Below are 16,545 nucleotides of genomic sequence, written 5' to 3'. Positions count from 1 at the left end.
TTTGCCAATCCTTTTCAATCCATATTTAGTTGAATGCACTACAAAGACAAGATATTTGATGTTCAAACTCATGAACTTTTTATTTATTTTTTTTGCAAATAATAACTTAGAATTTAATGGCCGCAACACGTGCCAAAGTAGTTGGGAAAGGGCATGTTCACCACTGTGTTACATCACCTTTTCTTTTAACAACACTCAATAAACATTTGGGAACTGAGGAAACTAATTGTCGAAGCTTTCAAAGTGGAATTCTTTCCCGTTCTTGATTTATGTAGAGCTTCAGTCGTTCAACAGTCCGGGGTCTCCGCTGTCATATTTTACGCTTCATAATGCGCCACACATTTTCCATGGGAGACAGGTCTGGTGTGCAGAAGGGCCAGGAAAGTACCTGCACTCTTTTACTACGAAGCCACACTGTTGTAACACGTGTTTTGGCATTGTTTTGCTGAAATAAGCAGGGGCGTCCATGATAACGTGCTTGGATGACAACATATGTTGCTCCAAAACCGGTATGTACCGTTCAGCATTAATGGTGCCTTCACAGATGTGTAAGTTACCCATGCCTTGGGCACTAATACACCCCCATTATATCACATATGCTGGCTTTGGAACTTTGCGCCTATAACAATCCGGATGGTTATTTTCCTCTTTGCTCCGGAGGTCACCACGTCCACAGTTTCCAAATATAATTTTAAATGTGGACTCGTCAGACCACAGAACACTTTTCCACTTTGCATCAGTCCATCTTAGATGAGCTCGGGCCCAGCAAAGCCGGCGGCGTTTCTGGTTGTTGTTGATAAATGGGCTTTGCTTTGCATAGTAGAGTTTTAACTTGCACTTACAGATGTAGCCAACAACCGTAGTTACTGACAGTGGTTTTATGAAGTGTTACTGAGCCCATGTGGTGATATCCTTTACACACTGATGTCGGTTTTTGATGCAGTATCACCTGAAGGATCAAAGGTCCATAATATCATCGTTTACGTGCAGTGATTACTCCAGATTCTCTGAACCTTTTGATGATTTTACGGACCGTAGATGGTAAAATCCCTAAATTCCTTGCAATAGCTCGTTGAGAAATGTTGTTCTAAAACTGTTCGACAATTTGCTTACAAAGTGGTGACCCTCGCCCCATCCTTGTTTGGGAATTACTTAGCATTTCATGGAAGCTGCTTTTCTACCCAATCATGGCACCCACCTGTTCCCAATTAGCCTGCACACCTGTGGGATGTTCCAAATAAGTGTTTGATGAGCATTCCTCAGCTTTATCAGTTTTAATTGCCACCTTTCCCAACTTTTTTGTCACGTGTTGCTGGCATCAAATTCTAAAGTTAATGATTATTAGAAAAAAAAAAAAAAAAAAAGGTTATCAGTTTGAACATCAAATATGTTGTCTTTGTAGCATATTCAACTGAATATGGGTTGAAAATGATTTGCAAATCATTGTATTCCGTTTATATTTACATCTAACACATTTTCCCAACTCATATGGAAACAGGATTTGTATGAAATGCGCCGGGTTTTCTTACCATGGTGGTTTCCGTGATGGAGCCAAAGCTGTTGATGAAAATGTTGCAGGTGACATTCACAGGCGGGCCTAAAGAAAAGAGTGGACAATTTTTTTGTGGGTCATCTGACTTCTTATTGAAAATAACCTTTTTCATGCAATGTGGAGATTACAATGCCAGAAAATCTGGATTCGGATACAATTTTTGTGCAAACAGTAAAACTTGAAACTGCCGTCATGCCGAGTTTGAGTATATTTGGAACATGCATGCATAGAACATGATACATCACAATTTCCAGTTTCTCTACTGAAATGAGATTTTCTTATTCAAACGGGGATAGCAGGTCCATTCTATGTGTCATACATCATTTCACGTTATTGCCATATATTTGCTAAAAAGATATAGTAGAGAACGTCGACGATAAAGTTCGCAACTTTTGGTCGCTAATAAAAAAGCCTTGCCTTTACCGGAAGTAGCAGACGATGTGCACGTTGTGGAGCTCCTCACATTTGAACATTGATTACAATCATGGCCACCAGCAGCGAGAGCGATTCGGACCGACAAAGCAACGATTTCCCCATTAATTTGAGCGAGGATGAAAGATATGTGGATGAGGAAAGTTAGAGTGAAAGACTAGAAAATTATTTAAAAAAAGACAATACAGTGAGAGAGATTCAGATGTTATTAGACAAATTTACTTGGATAATTCTGGAAAATCCCCTATCTACTTATTGTGTTACTAGTGTTTCAGTGAGATTATATGGTCGTACCTGTACAACCTGAAGGTCGGCCCCGCACCTTTCTTCAGCACCAGTAAACGGGTGGTGGCGGTGCCCATCTCTGCCCTTCGCAAGGGACCCTCTTCAAAACACGATCTTTCGAAATGATCGCTGCATAATTCACTGTACTTTGTGTGTGGTCCAATCCAACCGTGTTCGCTTGACCGCTCTGTTCCATAGTAAAGCTTCACCGTCATCTTTTGGGAATGTAAACAATGAAACACCGGCTGTGTTTGTGTGGCTAAAGGCGGCCGCAATACACCGCTTCCCACCTACAGCTTTCTTCTTTGACGTCTCCATTATTCATTGAACAAATTGCAAAAGATTCAGCAACACAGATGTCCAGAATACTGTGTAATTATGCGATTAAAGCAGACAACTTACAGCTGGGATCGGTGCTGGAACAAAATGTCCACTACAACCCGTGACGTTTTCAGCAGGATAATTCGCGCAAACTTTAAAATTGCAATTTAGTAAACTAAAAAGGCCGTATTGGCATGTGTTGCAATATTAAGATTTCATCATTGATATATAAACTATCAGACTGTGTGGTTGGTACTACACATTTTTCTTTACATTACCGACTCAGTGGCAGAGTGGTTAGAGCAGGCCTGGGCAATTATTTTACTCGGGGCTGGGGGCCAGATTTAGATTAAAAAAAAGTGTGTCTGGGGGCTGGAATATCTATTTTTAGGAACACTAATACAAAACCATACAATAATGATTAAAAGCTAAAAACGTTATGATAGACCGCCATAAAAAACGGAATGGAATTTTACATTTTTTTTAACTGAACGAGACACCCAGAATCCATCCATCCATCCATCCATTTTCTACCGCTTATTCCCTTTCGGGGTCGCGGGGGGCGCTGGCGCCTATCTCAGCTACAATCGGGCGGAATGAGGTGGTGACTTGTCCAGGGTGTACACCGCCTTCCGCCCGATTGTAGCTGAGACACCCAGAATGTACATGATAATAAAGAATGTGGGGTTTACAATATTAACTACGAATGATAAAACACTGAATATTGACATGTTTTACAATCAACCAAAATGTAACAAATATAGTGAAAAAAACCCCACCTACAATCTGAGATATCTCATAGTGACCATAGTAAGTAATTAGATGACCATATTAACAAGTACATGATGGAGGTTCCAAGAATTGATATACTTAGTATAGTTGAAGACTTCCGGTCATTAGAAAACATGACTGCACATCATAATGGCAGCTACACTTTCCATATCAAACAGGGGTCTCAAATTCAATTTACCTGGGGGCCACTGGATGCAGAAACTGGGTGATGCTGGGCTGCAAGAAAATATTTCAGAAAAAATCTAACATGCACTTTTTAATGAATTCACCTTCTATGAATGGCTTTCCCGCCCTAGCAACATACTTGCCAACCCTCACAATTTTTCCGGAAGACTCCTGAATTTCAGTGTTCCTCCTGACAATCTACCGTTGCAACCGTTTTCCCGAATTTGTCCCAATTTTCACCCGGCCGACATTATTCAGGGCTGCCGTGACTGCACTGCCTCTACAACAGTGGTTCTCAACCTTTTTTCAGTGATGTACGCCCTGTGAACATTTTTTTGATTTAAGTACCCCCTAATCCAGGGGTCACCAACCTTTTTGAAACCAGGAGCTACTTCTTGGGTACTGATTAATGCGAAGGGCTACCAGTTTGATACACACTTAAATAAATTGCCAGAAATAGCCAATTTACTCAATTCACCTTGTATATATATGTATATATATATATATATATATATATATATATATATATATAAATAAATGGGTATTTCCGTCTGTCATTCCGTCGTACATTTTTTTTCCCTTTTACGGAAAGTTTTTTGTAGAGAATAAATGATGGAAAAAACACTTAATTGAATGGTTTAAAAGAGAAAAAAAAAGACAATTAAATTTAGAAACAATTTCGACTCTTTAAAATTCAGAATTCAACCAAAAAAAAAATATTTTTGAATTTAAAAAAAAAAGAATACGGAACATTAGTAATTTTTCCTGATTAAGATTAATTTTAGAAATTTGATCACATGTTTTAAAAAGGTTAAAATCCAATCTGCATTTTGTTAGAATATATAACAAATTGGACCAAGCTATATTTCTAACAAAGACAAATCATTATTTCTTCTAGATTTTCCAGAACCAAAATTTTAAGAGAAATTCAAAAGACTTTTGAAATAAGATTTAAAATTTGATTCGAAAGATTTTCTAGATTCGCCAGAATATTTTTTGGGAAATTTTAATCATAAGTTTGAAGAAATATTTCACAAATATTGTTCGTCGAAAAAACAGAAGCTAAAATAAAGAATTAAATTAAAATGTATTTATTATTCTTTACAATAAAAAAATTGATTTACTTGAACATTGATTTAAATTGTCAGTAAAGAAGAGGAAGGAATTGAAAAGGTAAAAAGATATATGTGTTTAAAAATCTTAAAATAATTTTTAAGGCTGTATTTTTTCTCTAAAATTGTCTTTCTGAAAGTTATAAGAAGCAAAGTAAAAAAATAATGAATTTATTTCAACAAGTGAAGACCAAGTCTTTAAAATATTTTCTTGGATTTTCTAATTCTATTTGAGTTTTGTCCCTCATAGAATTAAAAATGTCGAGAAAAGCGAGACCAGCTTGCTAGTAAATAAATACAATTTAAAAAATAGAGGCAGCTCACTGGTAAGTGCTGCTATTTGAGCTATTTTTAGAACAGGCCAGCGGGCGACTCACCTGGTCCTTATGGGCTACGTTGGTGACTCCTGCCCCAATCAGAGCAAAGCATTTTTGGTTGGGAAAAAAAGAGATAAAGAAGTAAAATACAGCATTATGTCATCAGTTTCTGATTGATTAAACTGTATAAAAGTGCAAAATATTGCTCATTTGTAGTGTTTTTTCTTGAACTATTTGGAAAAAAAGATATAAAAATAACTAAAAAACTTGTTGAAAAATAAACAAGTGATTCAATTATAAATAAAGATTTCTACACATAGAAGTAATCATCAACTTAAAGTGTCCTCTTTGGGGATCGTAATAGAGATCCATCTGGATTCATCAACTTAATTCTAAACATTTCTTCACAAAAAAACAAATCTTTAACATCAATATTTATGGAACATGTCCACAAAAATTCTAGCTGTCAATACTGAATATTGCATTTCTTTTCACAGTTTATGAACCTATATTCATATGTTGTTGAAGTGGTAATAAATGTATGTATTGGGTATTTATGAATTGCTGCTATTTTTTTAGATTACTTTTAATAAATCTCCTTTGTCCCTTGGCATACCTTCAAGTACTCTCAATAAGAGGACTACAGCTGTACAGCTTGTCATCGCGCACGCCTTAACATCCCACAACCAAAATAACAGCTATGTATCATATTATGTGAGACCTGTACAGAACAACTTAGTTGATCAACAGCCATACAGGTCACACTGAGGGTGGCCGTATAAACACATTTAACACTGTTACAAATTTGCGCCACACTGTGAACCCACACCAAACAAGAACAGCGAACACATTTTGGGAGAAAATCCGCACCCTAACACAACTTAAACACAAGAGAACAAATACCCAGAACACCTTGCAGCCCTAACTCTCCCGGGCTTTTATATACACCACCTCAACCGATGCAAGTAGGGAGGGTGTATATTGTAGCCCTAAAAGTTAGGGCTGCATGGGATTCTGGGTATCAGTTCTGTTGGGTTTATTTTGTATTAAGGTTCGGATTTTCTCCTGAAATATGTTTGTCATTCTTGTTTGGTGTGGGTTAAAAGTGTGGCGCATATTTTTAACAGTGTTAAAGTTTTTTTTTACGGCCACCCTCAGTGTGACCTGTATGGATGTTGATCAAATATGTCTTGCCATAGCACATGTGTGCACTGCACAGCTAGATGCAACATACTAATAGGCTTCCACGCTGTTTATATAGGATGTAGAAGTTACTATTGACAGTGACATGGCATCCCCTGAATAATGTCGAATGAGAAAAATCGGCAGATAATTCGTAAGAATGGATGCCCTGAAAGTCCGGGGACTTCCGGGAAGGTTGGGAACGATGACAAGTATGATGCTGTCAAGCGCCGCTCATAATAAACTCGCGGGCCGCGCCAACATTAAATTGTCCTTTCAAACGGCGGGCCGCAAATTAATGTCTTGCGGGCCGTAATTGGCCCGCGGGCCGCATGTTTAAGACACCTGATGTTAAAAATCTAAAAATATCAGGGAATGTCCGGCTGGCCAGATTGAAAAGGTCCACGGCCAGGCCTTAATTTGCCCAGGTCTGGGTTAGAGGGTCTGCCCTGAGATCGATAGGTTGTGAGTTCAAATCCCGGCCGAGTCACACCAAAGACTATAAAAATGGCTTCCGCCATCCTAGTCACTGCCGTTGTGTCCTTAGGCAAGACACTTTACCCACCTGCTCCCAGTCCCACCCACACTGGTTTAAATGTAACTTAGATATTGGGTTTCACTATGTAAAGCGCTTTGAGTCACTTGAGAAAAGCGCTATATAAATATAATTCACTTCACCTCACAAAGGAAGTTGACCCAAAAGAAGTAGCTACTACTACAAAATAAAATAAAAGTCGCATCATCTTAAAATTAGTGTTTTTTTCATTTAAAAAACGTATTAAAGTAATATAATGAGTTGTACACTGCAAAAACTGAAATCTAAGTAAGATTAAATATCTCAAATGAGGGTGATACTGTTATTACTGACGGACAGGTGTCGCGGGGCGACTCAACCAGTCACGTAAAGAAAACTAATCTCCATGGCAAAGTTTCTGTCGCTTTCACTAATTTGCCGCTTTTCCACTAATGCAGGGGTAGGCAACCCAGAACGTCGAAAGAGCCATTTTGGACCCAAATAACAAAAATCATCTCTGTCTGCACTGCAAAAACTGAAATCTAAGTAAGATGAAATACGTCAAATAAGGGTGATATTTGCTTATTTTCTGTCTGAGAAGATAATTCTTTTCACTAAGCAGATTTTATGTTAGGGTTTTACTTGTTTTGAGTATTTTGGTCCTAAATGATCTCAGTAAGATATTACAGCTTGTTGCTGTGATTTGATGACCTATATTGAGTAAAACATGCTTGAAACTAGAATATCAACTTTATCAAAGCTGTGTCATCAACACTTACAAGTAAAAAAGTAGTTTTTTAAAGTAATCATTTCTTACTTCAAGCATGAAACAAAAAATATTGATGCCGAGTGCATATCATTATGTCAAGATAATGGCACTAGCATTTACTTCATTTAACAATATTTTTCAACATATTGAACAAAAAGGTCTATTTTTTTCTGCCAAGAAAAGTGCACTTGTTATTCGTAAGAATATATTTATTTTAAGGTATTTTTGGGTTCATTGAGGTTAGTTAACTTTACTTATTTTGGAAAGTCTTGACAAGCCAAATGTTCTTGTTCTATTGGCAGATAATTTTGCTTAGTTCAAATAAAATGCCCCTCATTATTGTTTTTTATCTTCTTCTTTTTGAACACTGACTTTTTGCAGTGTAATCAGTTAAAGGCCTACTGAAACCCACTACTAGCCACCACCCAGTCTGATAGTTTATATATCAATAATGAAATATTAACATTGCAACACATGCCAATACGGCCTTTTTAGTTTACTAAATTGCAATTTTAAATTTCCCGGGAGTTTCGTCTTGAAAACGTCGTGTAATGATGACGTGTACGCAAGACGTCACAGATTTTTAGGAAGTATGAGCGCTGCGCACACACACAGCTAAAAGTCGTCTGATGCGTGCGCGTGACATCACGGATTGTAGTGTATATGTTGTTCCAGCCCCGATCCCAGCTATAAGTCGTCTGCTTTAACGGCATAATTACACAGTATTTTGGACATCTGTGTTGCTGAATCTTTTGCAGTTTGTTCAATTAATATTGGAGAAGTCGAAGTAGAAAGATGGAGTTGGGAAGCTTTATTCTTTAGCCACACAAACACAGGGTGATTCCTTGTTTAAAATTCACGGAGGTGAAACTTTCCTATGGATCAGAGCAGACATGGATCCCGACTACATGTCAACCAGCAGGTTTCGGTGAGAAAATTGTGGTTAAAAAGTCGATTCCTACCGGAGGTCAGCTCTACCGTCCAAAGGCAAAACCTAGTAACTCACTTCCAGCTGATTTTGGGAAAACAAAGGAAAACCAATCTATCTTGATGCTGCCTTACAAAGATCTACAAAGTCATCAAACGTATAGATGTTTTCTTGAGCTTTCATTTTTCTTGCCGATCGAGCCATGGATTGAATCTGCTCTCGTGAACGTGTGCCCTTTCTCCAGATATTTTATCACAATCTCGGGTGGGCCCCATTCTGTGTTTGCACATTGCACGGCGTCCAGTTTTTATTTTGACCTCCACAGTTATCTGCCCAAAAGAGTATGCAAAGGGGAAGAATCCAGAACAATACATTTAATGAAGGTGCTTGCAACGTCCTGGGCCAATCTTCCAAATATCCCCCCGTGCCATAATATTACATAATCAGCTTGACCGTGGGCCCCCATTCGTGCAAATGTCTCATTAAAGACAATAAGGCGACTGACAAAGAAGCTCCGATTGGTCCCTTGAGATACTAGGTTTTGCTGTTGTATCTACGCCAGGGGTGTCAAACTCAAATACAGAGTGGGCCAAAATTTAAAACTGATCAAAGCCGCGGGCCAAGGTTGAACAAATTAACTTTTTAATAGGGACCCAAACAAGTTTTGCATTGAATATTGAACAAGCAAGGCTTATATAACTTTATAGTGACATGCAAAATCCAGTTTCAAGTAATAATAATAATAATTAAAAAATATCAATGGCATATCAAATAAAATTTAAATACAAATTTAATGCCTCTTTTCTTTTTGCAGCCTTCTGAGGTAAATATCAAAATATATTGTAGCGTACCGAAAGAGTAAGTGCTGAGAGGGGTTCTGGATATTTGTTCCGTTATGTTTGTTATGTTACAGTGCAGATGTTCTCACAAAATATGTTTGTCATTCTTGTTTGGTGTGAGTTCACAGTGTGGCGCATATTTGTGACAGTGTTAAAGTTGTTAAGGCCGCCCTCAGTGTGACCTGTATGGCTGTTGACCAAGTATGGCTTGCATTCACTTATGTGTGTGTAATAGCCGCATATATTATGCGAGTGGGCCTGCACGCTGTTTGTATGGAGGAAATGCGGACGTGACGACAGGTTGTAGAGAATGCTAAAGGCAGTGCCTTTAAGGCACGCCCTCAATATTGTTGTCCGGGTGGAAATCGGAAGAATGCTTGCCCCGGGAGATTGTCGGGAGGGGCACTGAACTTCGGGAGGATTGGCAAGTGTGAGAAATTGCGCTGATATTGCCTTAAGGGCCAAATTAAAATACACGGCGGGCCAAATTTGGCCCGCGGGCCAGAGTTTGACACCCATGATCTACGCGGTTATGTGGTAGTTGCTAGGTCCTGCCAAGCGCGTAACAGCTTACTTACGGAACAAATTACAATATCGCATACACTAATGTAAAGCACATCACCTAGGTACTCCAAAATTATTATCAGCTCAGTTTTGACCAAAATTGAGTTACTGGGTTTTGCCTTTGGACGGGAGAGCTGAGCTTGCGCCTCCCGTACAGCTGCCGTCGACTTCCCCGAGACACTGCGCGTCAACACCCGGCAGTGGACGTACACTTCCGACTATCAGGTACTGTTAAACTCACTAAAACACTAGCAACACAATAGAAATATAAGGGATTTCCCAGAATTATCCTAGTAAATGTGTCTAAAAACATTTAAAAAAATTTTTTTTTTTTTTTTTTAGTCCGTCGCTATCAATATCCTCAAACACGAATCTTTCACCCTCGTTCAAATTAATGGGGAAATTGTCGTTTTCTCGGTCCAAATAGCTCTTTTTGTTGGAGGCTCTCATTATAAACAATGTGAATATGTGAGGAGCCATCAACGGGTGATGTCATCGTCTGCGACTTCCGGTAGAGGCAGGGCTTTTCTCCAGCTGCGAACTTTATCGTGGATGTTCTCTACTAAATCCTTTCAGCAAAAATATGGCAATATCGCAAAATGATCAAGTATGACACATAGAATGGACCTGCTATCCCCGTTTAAATGAGAAAATCTCATTTCACTAGGCCTTTAAGTAGAGGAGATACGGACATCAGCGTGAGAATTCAAATATATATTCATGTTACATACGTATATCCTATTATTTATGCACTATTGACAAGCGATGCACCAAAATTGCTGTCCTCTTAAATACAAATCGAAACCGGATGTTGTGATGAAATATCCACTTCCGCTGGCGACTACGAGTGACGTAGCTCGCCCAAAGCTGACGAAAAAAAGGCACATTCAGGTCGCATTGCGTTTGGACTGAAGTCACAGTTGAAAAAAAAAATCAGATTTTAATTGGATTCGGATGTGGCCCGAATCTGATACCAAAATATTCGATTTGGAGCACTTTGGAGCGTTAAATGACCCTCAACTTCTGTGTGTGTATACTTGCAGCCTGGCCTCCACCCACAGAGATAAAGACAGTGGATGACTGAGAAGTGAGTTCACTCTCTTTTTTTTTTTTATTCCGCTATAGTTAAGAACATAATGTAAGAAGGTTTGTTTGTTATTTTTGTTTGCATATTGGTTTTTTGTTGTTGGAATTATTGTTCACATAAAGGAGCATTTGACACAGTGTATTCAAAATGTCTAGTTTTATTACACAATCTCAAAATGAGCCCCCACAGCTTTTGTTTTTAGCTCACCATTTTGTGTGTATGCTTGCAGCCTGGCCTCCACCCGCAGAGATAAAGACAGTGGATGACTGACAAGTGAGTTCACTCTCTTTTTTTTCCATTCCGCTATAGTTAAGAACATAATTTAAGAATGTGCGTTTGTTGTTTTTGTTTACATAATGTTTTTTGGGGGGGAATTATTGTTCACATAGAGGAGTATTTGAGACAGACTATTCAAAATTTCTAATTTGTTTTATTACACAATCTCAAAATGAGTTCCCACAGCTTTTTTTTTTTTAGCTCACCATTTTGTGCGTATGCTTGGACCCTCGCCTCCACCCACAGAGATAAAGACAAGTGAGTTCACTCTCCTTTTCTTTTTCATTCCGCTATAGTTAAAAACGTAATATAAGAATGTTTTTTTTTGTTTTGTTTTGTTTGCATAATGTTTTTTTTTTAAATTATTGTTCACATAACCAAGCATTTTTTCACAATCGCTTGCACAGCTTTTTTTTTTTTTAGTTCACCATTTTACACCATTTTATGACAGCAGCAATTTCTAAAGTCATTGTTTTTTCACTCGTTATCAACGTTTTTCATTAATTTAAAGAGGTATGGCTAACTTCCATTCATCCATCCATTTTCTACCACTTATTCCTTTCGGGGTCGCGGGGGGCGCTGTTTTCTATCTCTGATACAATCGGGCGGAAGGCGGGTTACACCCTGGACAAGTCGTCACCTCATCGCAGGGCCAGCACTTATCTTTATTCAATATTTATAGAAAGGGTGTGACTAAAGGCCTTAAGTCCCAGTTTTAAAGAGAGTGTTTTATTTTTACGTTTAACTAATACCAGTGGTTATAGTTAGGAACATAATATAAGAATGTTTTATTTTGTTTGTGTACATAATGTTTGTTTTGGAATTATTGTTCACATAAACAAGCATTTTAACACATATTTCAAAATCAGCTCACACAGCATTTTTTCTTTTTTAGCTCACCTTTTTAAACCATTTTATGACAGCAGCTATTTCTGAAGTCATTATTTTTTCATTCGTTATCGAAGTTTTTTATTCATTTAAAGAGGTTTGGCTCACTTATTTTTATTTAATATTTATAAAAAGAGTGTGACTACAGGCCTTAAGTCAAAGTCGTACAGAGTGTTTTATTTTTACACTTAACTAATACCAATGGTTATAGTTAAGAACAGAATATAAGAATGTTTTTGTTTGTTTACATAATGTTTTTTTTTGGAATTATTGTTCACAAACAAGCATTTTTACACATATCTCAAAATGAGCTCGCGCAGCCTTTTTTGTTTTTTAGCTCACCATTTTAAACCATTTTATGACAGCAGCTATTTCTGAAGTCATTTTTTTTTTTACTCGTTATCTAAGTTTTTTTTTCATTTAAAGAAGTATGGCTAACTTATTTTCATTTAAAATTTATAAAAAGTGTATGACTACAGTCCTTAAGTCCCAGTCGTAATGAGAGTGTTTTATTTTTAAGTTTAACTAATACCAGTGGTTATAGTTAAGAACATAATATAAGAATGTTTTTGTTTTTGTTTGTTTACATAATGTTTCTTTTGGAATTATTGTTCACATAAACAAGCATTTTAACACATATTTCAAAATCAGCTCACACAGCTTTTTTTAAATTTAATTTTATTTTTTTTGCTCACCATTTTAAACCATTTTATGACAGTAGCAATTTCTAAAGTCACTGTTTTTTCACTCGTTATCAAAGTTTTTTATTCATTTAAAGAGGTATGACTAACTTATTTTTATTTAATATTTATAAAAAGAGTGTGACTACAGGCCTTAAGTCAAAGTCATATAGAGTGTTTTATTTTTACACTTAACTAATACCAATGGTTATAGTTAAGAACAGAATATAAGAATGTTTTTTTCTGTTTTTGTTTGTTTACATAATGTTTTTTTTGGAATTATTCTTCACAAACAAGCATTTTGAGCTCGCGCAGCATTTTTTTTCTTTAGCTCGCCATTTTAAACCATTTTATGACAGCAGCAATTTCCAAAGTCATTGTTTTTTCACTCGTTATCGTTTTTTTTAGTCATTTAAAGAGGTATGGCTAACTTCCATCCATCCATCTTCTTCCGCTTATTCGAGGTCGGATCGCGGGGGCAGCAGCCTAAGCAGGGAAGCCCAGACTTTCCTCTCCCTAGCCACCTTCGTCCAGCACTTACCAGGGGATCCATTGGTGTTCCCAGGCCAGCCGGGAGACATAGTCTTCCCAACATGTCCTGGGTCTTCCCCGTGGCCTCCTATCGGTCGGACGTGCCCTAAACACCTCCCTAGGGAGGCGTTCGGGTGGTATCCTGACCAGATGCCCGAACCACGTCATCTGGCTCCTCTCGATGTGGAGGAGCAGCGGCTTTACTTTGAGCTCCCCCCGGATGACAGAGCTTCTCACCCTATCTCTAAGGGAGAGGAAACTCATTTCGGCCGCTTGTACCCGTGATCTTGTCCTTTCGGTCATAACCCAAAGCTCATGACCATAGGTGAGGATGGGAACGTAGATCGACCGGTAAATTGAGAGCTTTTCCTTCCGGCTCAGCTCCTTCTTCACCACAACGGATCGATACAGCGTCCGCATTACTGAAGACGCCGCACCGATCCGCCTGTCGATCTCACGATCCACTCTTCCCCCACTCGTGAACAAGACTCCTAGGTACTTGAACTCCTCCACTTGGGGCAGGGTCTCCTCCCAAACCCAGAGACGGTTGGTATGGCTAACTTATTTTTATTTAATACCCTATTTTCTTGAATTGACGCCGGGTATATAGTATGCGCCTGCCTAGAATTACTGCCGGGTCAAACCCGTTTCGCAAAATAATTAGCGCATGCTTAGCATTACCGCCGGCTCAGGATTAACGCGGGGTCAAACTCATTTCGCAAAATTATATTTTTATTAGCGCATGTCTACAATTTCCGCCGGGTCAAACTCGTTTTGCAAAATAATTAGCATATGCCTAGAATTTCCACAGGGTCAAACTCGTCACGTCACGAGTGACACTTTACCTGTCATCATTTTCAAAACGGTGCAGGCTGATTTCAATAATTTGAAATTGCATAAAATCTTGCTGCTTGTTGTCACTCCTTCTGCAGCCGAGTAGTCGCAAGAAGGATCACTAGCGCCCTCTACCACCAGGAGGCGGGAGTCATTTAATGACTCATATTTGACAGACGCAGCTACGGTATATTAATAAAATATGGCTGCTTACTGTTCTTTTTAGCATATTCAATAGTTTGGACTTTAAATCCTACTGAATAGCTCTTAATCTTCTTCCCTTTATGCGATTTCAAATTATTGAAATCAGCCTCCCCCATTTTGAAAATGATGAAAGGTGAAGTGTCACTCGTGACGTGACGAGTTTGACCCGGCGGAAATTCTAGGCATATGCTAATTATTTTGCGAAATGAGTTTGACCCGGCGGAAATTGTAGACATGCGCTAATAAAAATAATTATTTGCGAAACGAGTTTGACCCGGCGTTAATCCTGAGCCGGCGGTAATGCTAAGCATGCGCTAATTATTTTGTGAAACGAGTTTGACCCGGCAGTAATTCTAGGCAGGCGCATACTATATACCCGGCGGCAAATCAAGGAAATACGGTATTTCTTCTAGTGAAATGAGTCAAGCTTTGTTTATATTCACTCCTGGACGTACAAAGGCTTGGTCCACGTTCTGGCCCCCACGTCGCCAATTTGCTTCGCTCTGTTTTCCCATGTTTTGGGCAATCGGCCGGAATTTTTAGGAGCTCTGCTGGCAAACCCGTCAGCCCCTGGCTCCACACCCTTACCTTTGAAGTTGGGTCGGATGCGGGCATCGTAGCCCGATGTTCTCCCCATGAGCTTGTCCAGGAAGTCTGAAGGCGACAGCTGTGGTGCCCTGCTGGGGGGCTTTATCTCCTCCTTACAGGAGCTCAGTCTGACAGGTTGATGGAGGAAAATGCAGAGAAGAGAAGGACAGGGGTTGGTAATTGAGATGCTGTAAATGAGCTGACAAAAGTAAACCCACTCTTTTGTCTTTGTAAATTGTTCATTCATTAAGGAATGCGGCCGGCAACCTAAAATGTTGAAAGAGCCAAACTGGACCAAAAATACAAGAAACAGATCTGTCTGGAGACACCAAAAAAAATCAAAGCCTTATATAAGTGTTTTAATGAAGGGAAACATGAGGTAAGTTCAAAATATCACTTTCATCATCTTGTGGAATACAATCGGGCTGCTTGTGTCTGCAGTGATCACTTTGTAAAATATATAGATATTTTAAATTGTCCATAAGTACAATAATTTGGACCATTACATCATTCTAAAACCATAAACAGGGAAGCAACGATAAACCATCAAGGGGTTTGGAGCAACTACAATGAATGTAATGTGCGCAAGGAGGACAGATGGGAGATTTTTACCGGAGTTAATGGCTACAAAAAAGGACCCATGTTGGCAAAAATTTAAGTAATTGGTTGGTTATCGACTAAAGAGAGCTAATTAATTACGGATAAAGAACCATTCAAGAGAGCATAGAATTAAATTAATTGAGATTTAGTGTAGATATTGAGCAGAAAATGTCGTATTGCTGTTCTGTTTTTGGGTGTTCCAGTCGTTCAAATACAGAGATAGGAAAAAGTTTTCATAGAGTGCCGAAAGAAGTGGTTCTTAAAGGTAATAAAGTCAGGGAAAAATCGAAAGTGTGTAGAAGGACTTGGCCTTAAAAAATATCACTTTCATCATCTTGTGAAATACAATCGGGCTGCTTGTGTCTGCAGTGATCACTTTGTAAAATATACATATTTTAAATTGTCAATAAGTACAATAATTTGGACCATTACATCATTCTAAAACCATAAACAGGGAAGCAACAATAAACCAGAAAGGGGTTTGGGGCAACTACAATGATGATTAATGTAATGTGCGCATGGAGGACAGATGGGAGATTTTTTACCGGAGTTAATGACTACAAAAAAGGACCCATGTTGGCAAAAATCGAAGTAATTGGTTGGTTCTCGACTTAAGAGACTGATTAAATTACGGGTAAAGAACAATTCAAGAGAGCATAGAATTAAATTAATTGAGATTGAGTGTAGATATTGAGCAGAAAATGTCGTATTGCTGTTCTGTTTTTGGGTGTTCCAGTCGTTCAAATACAGAGATAGGAAAAAGTTTTCATAGAGTGCCGAAAGAAGTGGTTCTTAAAGGTAATAAAGTCAGGGAAAAATCGAAAGTGTGTGGAAGGACTTGGCCTTAAAAAATATCACTTTCATCATCTTGTGGAATACAATCGGGCTGCCTGTGTCTGCAGTGATCACTTTGTAAAATATACATATTTTAAATTGTCAATAAGTACAATAATTTGGACCAATACATCATTCTAAAACCATAAACAGGGAAGCAACAATAAACCATAAAGGGGTTTGGGGAAACTACAATGATGATTAATGTAATGTGCGCATGGAGGACAGATGGGAGATTTTTTACCGGAGTT

General features: G+C 38.4%; 1 protein-coding gene across 2 annotated transcripts in view; it reads right to left on the bottom strand.

Moving 5' to 3' along the window:
• Nucleotides 1-16,545, bottom strand: part of glra4a (glycine receptor, alpha 4a) — a 146,433-nt gene that overhangs the window by 51,194 nt on the left and 78,694 nt on the right. For both annotated transcript variants that reach the window (XM_061891651.1, XM_061891650.1), the window contains exons 2-3: nucleotides 14,861-14,988; nucleotides 1,530-1,597 (exon numbers count right to left, since the gene is read on the bottom strand). In XM_061891651.1, the coding sequence (XP_061747635.1) occupies nucleotides 1,530-1,597; nucleotides 14,861-14,988 (196 nt within the window). The remainder of the gene's footprint in view (nucleotides 1-1,529; nucleotides 1,598-14,860; nucleotides 14,989-16,545) is intronic.

Source organism: Nerophis ophidion, linkage group LG29, assembly GCF_033978795.1.
Source record: "Nerophis ophidion isolate RoL-2023_Sa linkage group LG29, RoL_Noph_v1.0, whole genome shotgun sequence".
NCBI lineage: Eukaryota > Metazoa > Chordata > Actinopteri > Syngnathiformes > Syngnathidae > Nerophis > Nerophis ophidion.
The sequence above is the reverse complement of the archived record's forward strand: the minus strand, read 5'-3'. Positions and strand labels throughout refer to the sequence as shown.